Genomic DNA, 13,745 nt, shown 5'->3' on the forward strand with positions numbered 1-13,745 from the left:
TTTGAAATGGCAGCTAAATGAACTATTTTAGTAGAGGTAGAGGTTTCCAGTTGGAATAAGATGGATAAATATTCCAAGACCTTGTCGATCGAGGATGAAAAAGGATCAATAACCTTTTTCATCAGACCAATGCGCAAATCTCTTCGATTTGCCAAGATAAAGTTTTCTGGTGGATGGTTTATGAGTAGCCAGATCTTTTGTACTGGGGAACATAAGTTATTTCACCTGGCAATTACTGGAAGTGGAGAAACTTTTAGTTATGTACTTACCATAACTTCGGATGTATGGGATCCATCTCGCCTACATTCATAACTGATGGGCTCGGAGCCGATCCATCGGCTCCGACTCGGCCAACTAATACACTAGAACGAAGTCTCTTATTGGCTGGGCTACTCCCTATCCCAGGATGCACTACACCTGCTTCCCTAGATCTTGTTTGTTCGCTTTCATACATCCATGCAAACACAGAAAAACTAGTAGTCACTACAACCAACTAAAGTTCTTCAAGAGAAGATCTCCAAATGGAACTACATCTCCTCTAAATCCGAATGGAAGGGGGAAGGAGGGTGGGTACTTATGAATGTAGGCGAGATGGATCCCATACATCCGAAGTTATGGTAAGTACATAACTAAAAGATATAATGGGATCCTATCTCGCCCACATTCATAACTGATGGGACAGCGTCCCTAGCACCTAAATCCCGGGTGGCTCATTGGAAAACACTCCTGAGAACTGTGGAACCAAAAGAAGCCCTGCCTCGAGAAACCACATCCAATTTGTAATGAGAAATGAAAGTGTGCGGAGAAGTCCAGGTAGCCGCAGCACAAATATCATCTATTGATAATTTGGAGTGAAAAGCTACAGAAGTAGCTATTGCCCTGGTAGAATGAGCCTTGACTGGAAAGGGAAGCTCTTTGTTAGCCTGTGAATAAATGAGAGAGATACAATCTTTAATCCATTTAGCTATGGAGGTTTTAGCTACTGGTTGACCCAATTTGTTCATTGCAAAGGAAACGTTGATTTGATTTCCGTGTCTGAGCGGTTCTATTCAAGTAAAAACGCAGTTGTCTATGGACGTCCAATTGATGCAAGATATATTCTGCGTTATTAGAGAACTCTGGAAAAAACACAGGGAGCTCTATAGTTTGTTGAATACAGAAAGAAGAGGCTACCTTTGGTAAAAAGGAGGGGTTTAATTTCAAGGACACTCTATGTTTGTGAAAAATCAAATAGGGAGGATCAGAACAAAGAGCTTGAAGTTCTGAAACCCGCCTGGCGGAAGTTATGGCCACTAAAAAGGCCATTTTCCAGGACAGAAATTTCAAATCGCAGGTAGCAGCTGGTTCGAAAGGGCGGGCAGTTAAGGCAGCAAGAACCATATTCAAGTCCCAAGGGGGGACAGGGTGAGATATTGGAGGCCTAAGGAGCCATGCTCCTTTAAGGAAAGCCTTACAAAGTTTGTGAGACATCAATGAAGGTTCAAAGGAAGCATGAAAATTAGAGATAGCCGCTAGCTGAACCTTAATGGTAGAAACTGAAGAGCCCAACTGAAAAAGGGAGGCCAGGAAATTCAGAACCTCCGATACTGGTGCAGTAAGGGGGTCTATACCTCGCTCCTGAGCCCAGAAGGCGAACCTTTTCCATTTGCTGGAATAAAGTTTGACAGTGGAAGGTTTATGAGAAGAAGACAATATGTGGATCACGTCCGGTGAAAGAGAATTGTCTCGGACTAAGGATGGAAGTGGAGTAACCATGCCACCAACTTCAAAGACCTGAGAGACGGGTGAAGCCGTCCTGACTGATGAGTCAACAGATCTGGCACCGGGTCCAGAAACCATGGACCTTCTACCGCATGCCTCTGTAGGAAAGGGAACCAAACTTGACGAGGCCAGTGCGGGGCAATCAAAATCATCTCGCTCTCCAGGTAAATGGCCTTCTGTATCACCCTCGGTAGGAGGGGAATCGGAGGGAAGGCATAAAGAAGACCGGGGGGCCAAATGTGGGTCAGAGCGTCCCTGGGAATCTGTCCCTGGGAGGGGAACAGCGTGAAGAACTCTCTGCATTTCGCATTGTGAGGGCTGGCAAACAGATCGCAGCAAGGGAGGCCCCATTTGGCGAAGATTTTCGCAGCTACTCTCTGGTTGAGGGACCACTCGTAGGGTAAGAGAATGGTTCTGCTTAATCTGTCCGCAATCACATTGGATTTCCCCGGTATGTGCGTTGCCATTAGAAAGCGGTTGGTAACTACCGCCCAGTGCCAAAGTCTCATGGCTTCTCTGCACAGTGAGTAAGATCTGGTTCCACCTTGCTTGTTTATATACCAAACTACCGACATGTTGTCGGAAAGGATAGCAATCGGACCATGCGGGAGAGCGTGATGGAGAGCTTGCAGCACCAAGAGTACCGCTCTCATTTCCAGGATATTGATATGCAAATGCGTTTCCTGGATTTGCCATGTGCCTTGGACTGACCTGTCCAGGTAATGACCCCCCCACCCTACCTGGGAGGCGTCCGTAGTCACAGTGGCAACGGGAGGTTGAGGAATAAAGGGTCGCCCCTGGTCGAGATTGGATTGGAGGAGCCACCAACGCAGATCCCGACGGCAACTCTCCGTGATCATGACTAAATGGTTCAAGGGAAGTTTCTGATAGGACCATTGAACCGACAGAAGCCATTGTAATATTCGCATGTGAAGTCTGGCTAGAGGGACTAAGAGTATGGTTGACGCCATCGAACCCAACAGTTGTAGAATCCGATGGGCCGGAGCTCTTGATAGGGGAAGACAGGATTTGACTTGGTTTTGTAGAACCTGAATTCTTGCTGCCGGTAAAAAGGCGCGATTCTTTTGTGTCTAAGTCTGCGCCTATAAAAGTAATACGTTGAGATGGCTGTAGTACAGATTTTTGCCAATTGAACGTAATCCCCAAGAAATGGCCCAAGGTGAACGTGGCGTTGAGCGCCTGGAATAGTAGATGCTCGGAGGTGGCAGTAAGGAGCCAGTCGTCTAGATATGGAAACACTTGGAATCCTAGACTCCTCAGGTGAGCAGTCACCACTGCCAGACACTTGGTGAACACCCCCGGGGGTGTGGTGAGACCAAAGGGCAGTGCTCAGAATTGGAAATGACTGACTCCGAAGCGGAAGCGGAAGTGTCTCCTGGACTCTTGAGCTATCGGAATGTGATAGTAAGCGTCCTGGAGATCTATGGAGCACATCCATGCATCTTTCTCCAGCAATGGAAGAATGGATTGAAGGGTGACCATTCGGAATTTGGACTTTTGCACAAAACGATTCAATGAACTGAGGTCCAAAATGGGCCTGAAGTCCCCTGTCTTTTTTGGTACCAAAAATAATCTTGAGTAAGTTCCTGATCCGATCTGGTCGGTGGGGACAGGCTGGATGGCTCCTTTTTCTAGCAGCTTTGAAACCTCTATTGCTGCCTGATCCCGCTGACTGGGTGGTACATCCGGGATTTCCCTTAAGGAAAGGGGGGGCTTGTTGAAAGGGATGATATATCGTCCGCTAATAATGCAAAGCACCCACTGATCGCTTGTTATGGATTCCCAAGCTTGTGGGTGCGCTGCAAACCGACCCCCGACTGGCACCAAGAGTGGTGTCGGTATCTGCAGTAGGAATGGAGACAGAGGAGCCTGCGACTTCAGGTACTGAAGTCACCGGTAAAATAGTTTTGCCGGTATTCAGGGGCTGCGTAGGTGCCTCGCTGTAAATCGGAGAACTGGTAGTCAGCCTAAGCGTGGTCTCAGTACTCGGTGCGGACCTCGGATGTCGGTCCTTATCTTTGCATCGTTTGCTTAAAACTGGTGTCGGTGTATCCGACACATGATATAATTAAATTTTTTGCCAAAATAATGAAGGGCGAACTCCGCCCAGTGCTTAATAGTGCGCTTGTTGAACCTAGCACAAAAACGGCAGGCCGAGACGTCGTGGTCTGGGCCTAAGCAAGGTATACAGAAAGAGTGGAAATCCTTATGCGGTATTTGCTTCCCACAAGTAATGCAATTATTAACTTTGTCTGACATCGGTCTGAGGCAAGAAAAGTTTCCCCAATGGGGTACTTAGCTTTAAAGAAGACTTCGGCTGAAATACTTTCGTAAATCTCAGGAGTTGGCCGACCGGCACTTGCAAACTGCTTCTGCTTCGGGCACCGCGCGGCAAGAAAGACTGGGGAAAATGGCGTTGGATGCCTCTTTTGTACCCCTGCCACACTGACGTCAGGGAAGAAGCAACGACAACTTACGCTGGACCTAGACTTTGGAATTCGGCCGACCGAGGACCCGCCTGACGGCAGGAAAACCCATCTGTAATGACTGCAGCTGTATGCACGATGAACATCAGAGAAAGACAACCTCAGAACTGGGGCCACACCCCGCTCCAATGAGCCCACCTCCAGGATAGGAGCCACGAGAGGATTTGAACCTGTCAGGGCACCAGGAACCGTGGACGATGCTGTGGAAAAAAATCAAAGCCAATCCAGAGATCCTGGTGCCGGCAGCCAAATCACAGTCCCATGGGTGGGTCGGCTCTGATGGAGCCGCAGACCACAGATTTGGTTCTGGAACTAATGTGAGATCCACCATGAGCACAGAAGAAGCTGGCACCGGGAATGTCGAATTTGAGGGCTCCAAGACCTGTAGAGAGGTTGAAGGTGGAAGATAAGTGGGAGCCCTAGGAGAGTAACCCTTGGATCTGGGTGGGAGAGAGGTCCTAGATGGGGCAGGACGGCCTCTGGCCACTAAGAGCTGATCCACTTATCTGACTACATCAAGTTCTGAAATGCTCCTGGTGGAATGGATGGCCATCCCCTAAGAGAGATGCTTGTCTTTCAAGAAATGGACTTCATCACTGACCCAAGAAGGGATCCACAGATGGAGAGTACCTAAGCCCTGGGTGCGATCTCGACCTTCGGCACCATGGTCGGTTGACCAGTAGTTTGCTTTGCAGGAGAGGGAGCAACCAGAATGATAGGAGAGACTATTGTTGGTGTGGAGAGGATCATTGGTACCAATGAAATGGTCAGTGCTGTAAGGGTCCTGGTAATTCCAAAAATTGTCAGCACCATGGTGGACGTGACAGGTTTCGGTGCTGGAGCAGAAGGCGGTGCAGATTTTGGTATCTTAGGCCTCGGTTCCGAGGAAGGAGTCAGCACCTGGGCCATAGAAGATTTGGCTTCATGAAGTTTTGGTGATGCAGGAATGGACTAACACCTTTTTGATTCCTTTTTGCGAGACTTCGATGTCTCCGCTTCAGACAAAGCCCAACTAAAAGGGCATTTTAGCAGCTCCTTGAGGACAAATTTATTACGTCTCTCTGCAAGGGTTCAAGCACTGAAACCCTTGCAGAGTTCATACGGTAGTTGAATTTCCAAATGTGGCACTCCCAAGCAGTGAACACATGAAAGATGCCCAACACAACTGGGCATCTTTCTGCCACATTCCTCACATTGCTAGAACCCTGTGGTTCCTTTCCCTTTTTCTGCCATCTTCCAGAAAACAAGAAGAAGGGCACATGCGCGCACATACACACACACACACACACACACACACACACACACACACACACACACACACACACACACACAAACAGAAAAAAATAGTTTTATTTTTTGAAGGCTGTACCAACAATGGTATTTAGAAAAATTACCCCAAAAAGGGTAAAGAGAAGAAAGAAGGGAAGTATGGATACCAGCGATGGTATTTAAGAATTTATCAAAGGTAAAGAGAAGGGAGGGGGCCTATATCTACAATGGTAAGAGAAACTGCCGATAAGGTAAAGGAAGGAAAATACAAACACTCACACCAAAAACACAGCAATAACAGTAATTATGAAAGAGAGACAACAATTAAGGAATTAAGGTGTGTGTATACATCTACTTAGGTATATCAAGAAAAAGTTTAGCACTTAGCTGACAGCAGGGCTGATGCGTCCGATTTTCTATGCGACTAACAAGATCTGAGGGGAAGGGAAGAATAGCCTTGGCTTGAGAGCTTCTGGCTGGCATGAGCTTGATAAAATGGCAGAGTTGGAACCAAAACCTGCAGCTGCCCAATCTTCATCCACTGATACTCTAGAAAACAGAGCTGTAGAAGTAGTCATAGCCCTGGTAGAATGACCCCTAGGTTTGCAAGGTAGGGTCCTACCTGTCAAAGAATATGCAAACAAAATACAGTCTGACAGTCACATCAGACACAGCTAAGACCAGTCTGGATTTTGAAAAGGAGGCAAATAACTGACTGGATTTTCTAAAGGCTTTGGTACAGACCAAATAAAATCTCATTTGCCTATGCCAAACAGTATAGAAGGTATTCACCTTTTTGGAGAAATTGGGCAAGAACATAGGGAGATGAACAGTACTGTTAAAGAGTACGCTCAGCGACTACTTTAACCAGAAAAGAAGGGTTCATAAATAAAGAAATAACCTGTCTTGGTGGCACACCAAATAAGGAAGAGAAGAATGAAAAGCTTGCAACTCCAAAACTCTCCTTGCCAAGGTAAGAGCCACCAAAAACAAGGTTTTCCAAGACAAGATCTTCCAGGGTCAGGGACTTTCCCTCAGAATTCAGATCCTCATCTGAGCAGTCTAGCTCCCTAGGTCTTTTAAGAGGAGTGGAAGACCAGGGAGGGTCAGGCACAGACACCCCCTGAGGAGGCTTTAGAGCCATTAAAGCATTAAATAATCCCAGAGGAAAATACTGCCTTTCATGTCGGAGATCCTTAACTACAGCTGAAATATGCTTGGTTTTCTCTTTCTTTTTCTGCGGGATGTCCACAAAAAACACCTTTGGAGGGTATGACCCTTGGCAACACGCAATAAGCATAGCAGAGATCGCCTGCCTAATTAAGATCGGTGGAATCCCCCTTGGTCCCTTCACATATAAACAGTGGAGGTTCCCCTCAACATCTGCAGCAGACATTTGTAAATCCTCCAGGAATGTGCGAGAAGTCAGATCTATGCCTGCCTCCAATAGGGTCAAAGTAGAGGAATCCAATGCAACAACTGATGATCCCCTGGGCTTTCACTAGCCTCAAGAGAGATGTCCAAGGGAGGCTGGTCAGCAGCCATATCAGACCTAATTTTTTTTTGCCTTTTTCTTGGCCAATAGCTGACCCTCAAGATGGGAACACCCCACCACAGCACCTTGAGCCAACAGTTTAAAAAGTTGCTTTTTAAGGTAAATAGATAAACAGAAGAGAACTGTGTAGAGTCTTAGGGACAAAAGCCTGGCAGACAGAACACTGAGTATGGTCATGTGAAGCACCCAAACAGAAAAAACACTGGTCATGGCAGTCTTTACGGGAAATTTGCTTCCCACACTGACATTTTTCCTTTTTGGATAACTTAAAACTAACAGTACTAAATAAAAAAAAAGATAAGGAGAAACCCCAACAGGGCACTTATCTGAAACACAGCTTAGTAACTAGCACAGCAGAAAGGGGTTCAGACCAGCATTCAATGATGTTCAAACTGGTGGCAAAGTTGTTGAGCATGTGCATCCATATGTCATCTTTATGCCCCATACCTTGCATGGGGAATGCTCCTGTGATGTACAGTGCCTGTAAGTATGTAAGACTTTGGTGTTCTGGCCAAAAATTGGGCTATCCTTGCCACAAAATTAAGAATACTGCAAGAGTGATAGGGAAAAATATCATTATTTACTGATGCCAAACTGATTAAACCGCATATCATAAACAGCACACTGAAAAGTACACATGATCAATCATTTTCAATATGATTATAACACACACGATATTGTGGCTCACCCCTGGTAACAGTATTGTTATGGAAAGCTCTTAAGTGGCACTATGTCGATGATTAAGATAGTTCCTGGATAATATGACTTGTTACAGGAGTTCTCCATGAAATGAAGTCAGATGAACTAACCAAGCTGTGGCTAACCCTTTATGTTACTTTTACCTGGCATTATGTTAAACACATTTCACTAAATACAGCGCATATTTAAAATTTATATACTGAAATAATGGCAAACTTACGTTGTTCTCCTGAAATCCTTCTGAAGAGTTGGATATTCTGGCATTTTTCTAATATCTTCCCAATCTTTATCTTACAAGAAAAAAATAAGCACTTTAAGTAACAAAGGCTTGATGCAACTTTTTTTTCTTGACAGATGGAAGTATTTTTCAGTGCTTTACAAATTCTTAATATTTTATATAAAATATACCCAAGATACATCTTAAAGACTAGATGTAAAATATACTCACCACAGCTGTTTGATCGTGATACAAGACGACAAAAAAAAAATTGGGATATCTGCCACAAGGAGAATATCCATCACTAGCTAGAATTTTTTCAGCAGTCTGACATTCCCCTAGGTATAAGGAAATGCAAGACAGAACTATAACTACTGGAGGAGAACTACAGTCTATAAATGACAAAGCTCTTAATTTTTCTGTAAACTACCCCCCCCCCCCCCCCCCACACACACACACACACAAAAAAATGCATACACATGAATTGGTTTAACAATACCCATATTTATAAGGACATAAGATGAAGTATTTAGGTGTGTGGATTAAATCGGACTCTAATATGGCAGCAAAGGACATGTGGGATGGTATTAAAAATATAATGCAAAAACTAAGAAGCTGAAATTTCCTGAATAGGCATATGGATAGCAAGATACTTGGGAGTGTAAGTGGTTGGCAGATTTTAAAAATTCCCTACACGGTTTGATTTCTTCCACATCCACTTATCTATTGTGCTACTCTGGGCAAGTGTTTTAACCTGACTGCTCTCCTGGGTTACCCCTGAAAAGGGACACCATGTTCATTGGGCTTACCTGGTTAACAGATAAAATAAACATTTCTGCCACAACCACCCACCAGAAAAGTACTTTTGATTAGAAGTATTTTAACTCACTGTATCAGCTGGTTAAAAGGGTGGCATACTGGCACATTAAAATGCCAAAGGAAAATATGTGTTCTCAGTAGTACTAAGTGAGGAACTCCTTTTAGGAAGGTCTAAGTAGGAAATCGTGGGGGTATCTGTGTAAAGTTGGAAAACAGAGAGAGAGAGGTTTTATTCATGACACAGATCCAAATTTAAAAAACTGTCTAATAAACGTGATATCAAAGTGATGAATCCAGATGTAGTGACTTAGTCCAAGAAGCCAAATGTCTTTCATTTCAGTTTATATAAAACTTGTGAAGCAGTGAAATAACGAAGCTGCTATAAGAAATCAAACTGCATCTTCTAGGCTGACAAATTCAGAGTTCTGAAAAAAGAACATAACACCTTCCCTTGCTGCGTCAGTAACAACATATATAAATGCAGTGGCCATGGTAGAAGACAAACTAGTCTTAACTGACGGAGAATTCCATAGTTATCTTAACCAAGATAAGAACTACCAAAATAAGATTGACCTTGTCCTGTTGTAAGTACAATAGTACAAAAGTACCTTTTCAGGAGCGACCTGGAAGTAGCCTGGTTAAGTGACTTGCGCAGAGTCACACAGAACTGAAGGAAAAGGAGGGCAGGCCCACATGAAGCTCAAAATATGAAACACAGATTGTGTCTTGTAAGTATAAGGGAACAGAACATCCTGATTTGATAGTTGCAGTATGAGACACACAGGCAGCCCTCTGAAGGGTCTGTACAATTATTTAATTTCCATTCACGTGCCAAGATTACTTTCTTGATCAAAACATCTGGATTTATACATTTGGAATATTAGTAGGTAAATCTGAAGGCTGTGTTTCAAGTTCTAATTCAAAACCAGAATGTCTCTGTACAGCTGAAAAGACCAGCACACCACTGCAGTGTTGTCACCTACACTGTTTTGAAGATGACTTGTAAAGTACTTTCAGCTCCTTCAGGTTGATGTGAATCACTTTCGCCTGATAATTATCTGTCACCTTGCCCTGAAGTAGGCTCCCCAACCATAATTAGAATACAAGTGCTACATTCGTACTACAATGACAGCTCCATCTTAAGCAACCTTCAGGATTAATGCCATAGGCATAAGGGCTACTCAATAGGCAGCCCACTGCCAGGCTACCTGGAAACCATCCCCACCTAAAATGCGTCATTTATCTCTCAACGCCCTGTTCACCAGCTGTAGCAGTGAACAAAGGGAACAAGAAAAAAGGCAATGAAAGTAGAAAGAGATAATGCCAAAGGTGGTGGATGGAGGGAGGAAGGGTATGTTACTAAAGATGAACAGTCTTGTTACTCTTAGTCATTACAGTAAGTACATGGCATGAAGAACGGGTTAGTTCTAAGTACCACCCTTTCCTTATAGAAAATTAGTAAGAACTGATGGAAACCATCTGCAACTTTAATTTCCTTTTCCCAGAAGTGACAGCTACAATGAAGATTTGTCCAGGAAAAGAATTTCATGTCTGCAAAAGCAAGATGGAGGAGTAATCTTCTCAAGCATAAAATAAATGTCCTGGGGAGGGACAGGACTTCAGAAAGGTATCCTAAGGTAGAAGGTAGCACATAAGTTCTTACAGACTAAAATAGACCAGGGAAGAGGAGTTCAGACAAAAATAAAAGTTGGAGATGGCTGCCAAACGGACTTTGACTGAGAAAAACTTAGCCTAAAGAAAAGGTCTCAGAAAGGTAAGACAGACTGAAAGAATAGGTGCTGTAAAGTAATCTGCACATTTGATGGCTGTCAAGAATGAAAAGTGGATTCATTTGTCTATGTAACACACTTGGGAAGAAGGCCTCTGAGAAGAGTAAACAAAGGACACTACTCTGACGGACGGCAGAATCCTCAGCTAACAGTGACATTGGAGAAGCCATACTATCAGTTCCAGTTTGAGGGTAGAGATTCAGATGTCATTTACCAGAAGGGTTAAGACAGCGGCATCACAGAAGGACTAACACAGAGAAGAAATAGTGCAGTCATATGGATCCACCAAAGGAACCTTCAGCAAGTGCCACAGCTGAGGAAACAGTTTGCTGAAAGCCACACAGAACAAACATTTTTAGAATGAGAACTTGTCCTGTTGTATCCAAAATGTGAAGGGACCCCCACACGTATATCAATTTCATGGTGGCACAGCAGCAAGGTAAAACACTGGTGCTAAATGTGGCTTTCACAAATTTACTTCACATCATCCACAGTTACTGACAGAGTGGTCAGTCTGACAGGCTCCTGAAAGAGTCTAAGAAAATGAAATTATGTTTGTAATAGCCACAAGAAAGCCATTACATTGATTCTTCCATTGAGGTGGTTTCCTGGATTAATCTCATCATTAAAGGAAATGGAAGAAAGCGTTCCCATTTGATTACTTGTGTGCTAGGGTATCCTTATCTTGCTTCTAAGAAAAGAAGTTGGGGCACTTGCTATTTTCACAAAGGCAGATAGATCACATACTGTAGTATCTCAGAGGTGAAAATTCATTTTTGTCACTGAAGAACTCTGCAACCATTCAAGAGGCATCAAGAAACAATGTCCAAGTTTGTCTGACGAAGCACTAGGCTCCCCTCTAGGGGGATTCCACTAGAAAATGCTGGGAGTTGACAGTCCACTGTTACATACTCACACAGTCTCCCAACACGATATGTAGGAATGTATGCCCTCCATTTGAATGTAATGGCCACACCCTGTGACAGAAAGGAAAATACTTTTTCTATTAGGGATTTCTGAATGGCCAAAAGGAGCAGCAGAACTGCCTTAATTTTTGCTAACATTATGTTCAGGTGAGGGTCTCAAGATAACCTATGCAACCCGAATGTTCATCCAATGCAGTGCCCCCCTCAACCCCAGAGCCAATACATTCAAGGTAGCTTTGCTTAGCTTCCTTGCAAATGAGGCAACATACTAGACTGTCAACAAACCAATCCAAAGCAGACTACTGAAGAAAGTTCTAAACTACAAAACTATGTAATTCTACGAAATTTAAAAAAGAAATTAAAAATCTTGCTTCAAACATTGTCTTCTCCATATGTGAAGCTGGATGCAATTTATCTAATCCTTTCCTCTCTGAACTATTAAATTGCACAAGTCACTTCCCTATTAATAATCCACTGTTTATCAACACCCCTAAAGTCAACCCCCCAATAAGGTGCTACAATATCTCCAATTTACTTCAAAGGTATTACTGAAAAACAGGTACAAAAATATCTAGAACTTACAGCCATAAATTTCATGCCACTCAGCCTCATTCTTAGACTAAGTATTAAATACTAGTTTATGCCTTAACATTGTTATTTAATGTGATTCTCTCCATTAATATTTTGCTTTATCGTTTCAAGTAAGCTCTAGTTACTCCTCTTGCTGAACCCCCCACCCCACCACTGCTATTTCCATTTTTTTCACCAATATCTGCTCTCTTATCAAGATTCTTGAGAAATTTGTACAGAAGCAATTGCTTCAATGTATTAAAATTTATAATATTCTCTGTGAAAAACAGCATAGCTTTTTTCCAAGCTATGGTACTACTACTGCCCCTTGCTCTCTCATTTAGTATATACCAATAGAACTGGAGCTATATTTTTACACTTGAGCAAAGCATTCAACACTGTAGATTTTGCTTTCTCTCTGCACAAATTTTCAGATATAGGTTTCTCTTCTGATATTACTGAAAGCAATGGATGAGGGCAATTCAGTACACAATGCAAATCTGGACCCTGCAAATGTGTTCAATATAATCCCACACTTGGGTATCATAGATAAACTATGTTAACAATGTTTAAACTATCTTAACAATGTTAATCTCTATGTAACTCATTGGATAGCAAACCGTCTCACAAACAGAATTCAGGAAATTAGATGAAGTGTACCTCAAGGTTATGTCCTTGAGACATTCCTCCTGGACATTTACATGTCGGATATCAAAGCCACTGCTAACCAAGTTTGGAGATGACTGTAAACATGGTGCATCATAAACTCTCTGGAGGACAGCAAGACACTCTAAGAGGCCCCTTCAAAAGTCAATAGCTGGTGTCAAAACCATGGACCAACTAACTGCTAAGGAACATACAACAGCATCCTTGGCAAGCAAGAAGTCCCTTGTAACTATCATACTGACAACACATCCCTAAAAACTGATCCAGTAAAAGGACCTGTGAACTTATGTAGACAAAAAACTGTCCTTCGATCACCAAACACTCTACTGTAAGAAAAATCTTTTCCATTACACAGTTTATCACTAAGAGTATGGTGTACGGGTTCAGGGATGCAATCATTCTACTGCATTCATCAGGACAATCAGAGTGTAATGCTCATTCAGTATGATCCTATCTAAACATATGACAACTTTAAAACCCACAATACATTTTTATTATGATAATGACCATCTGAAAACCTTGTCCCTCTTCTCTGTGTCATACAGGCTACTGAAGAGATATATCTGCTTCACATACAAAACCTCACAAACCCAATCCTGTCAGACCTACTATACACTTGCATATCCAATGGGGAGATAAATACCTGCTAAAGAGCTTACAATCTCTTTTGCAACATAAATAGAACATGTTGGAGAGATCGATATGCATCACATATAATGCCACTTCTTTGGAATACTCTTTTTCTCCATGTAAAGCAAGGTACACCTCTTATAGTATTCAGATGTAATTTGGATGAATAGCTAGATATCCATAAATTCACCTCTGGCTAGGTAGCCTTATCCCTCATGGATACGGGCAACATGCAAATATTCTGTTCATCTGTGGGTTATTTGCACTTGAAACAGAACGGCAAAAAAAACTTCATGAGAATGTATGATTAGACTTCTAAAGATCCTCAAAGATCAA

At 42.9% G+C, this 13,745-nt stretch overlaps 1 protein-coding gene across 3 annotated transcripts in view; it reads right to left on the reverse strand.

Annotated features, from left to right (window-relative positions):
- CDK19 (cyclin dependent kinase 19) overlaps positions 1-13,745 on the reverse strand; it is a 1,741,514-nt gene that overhangs the window by 920,257 nt on the left and 807,512 nt on the right. For all 3 annotated transcript variants that reach the window (XM_044066618.1, XM_044066628.1, XM_044066639.1), the window contains exon 8: positions 8,012-8,081. In XM_044066618.1, the coding sequence (XP_043922553.1) occupies positions 8,012-8,081 (70 nt within the window). The remainder of the gene's footprint in view (positions 1-8,011; positions 8,082-13,745) is intronic.

The sequence above is a fragment of the Protopterus annectens genome, chromosome 1.part0 (assembly GCF_019279795.1).
Source record: "Protopterus annectens isolate FY-2018-M chromosome 1.part0, PAN1.0, whole genome shotgun sequence".
In the NCBI taxonomy this organism is placed as follows: domain Eukaryota; kingdom Metazoa; phylum Chordata; order Ceratodontiformes; family Protopteridae; genus Protopterus; species Protopterus annectens.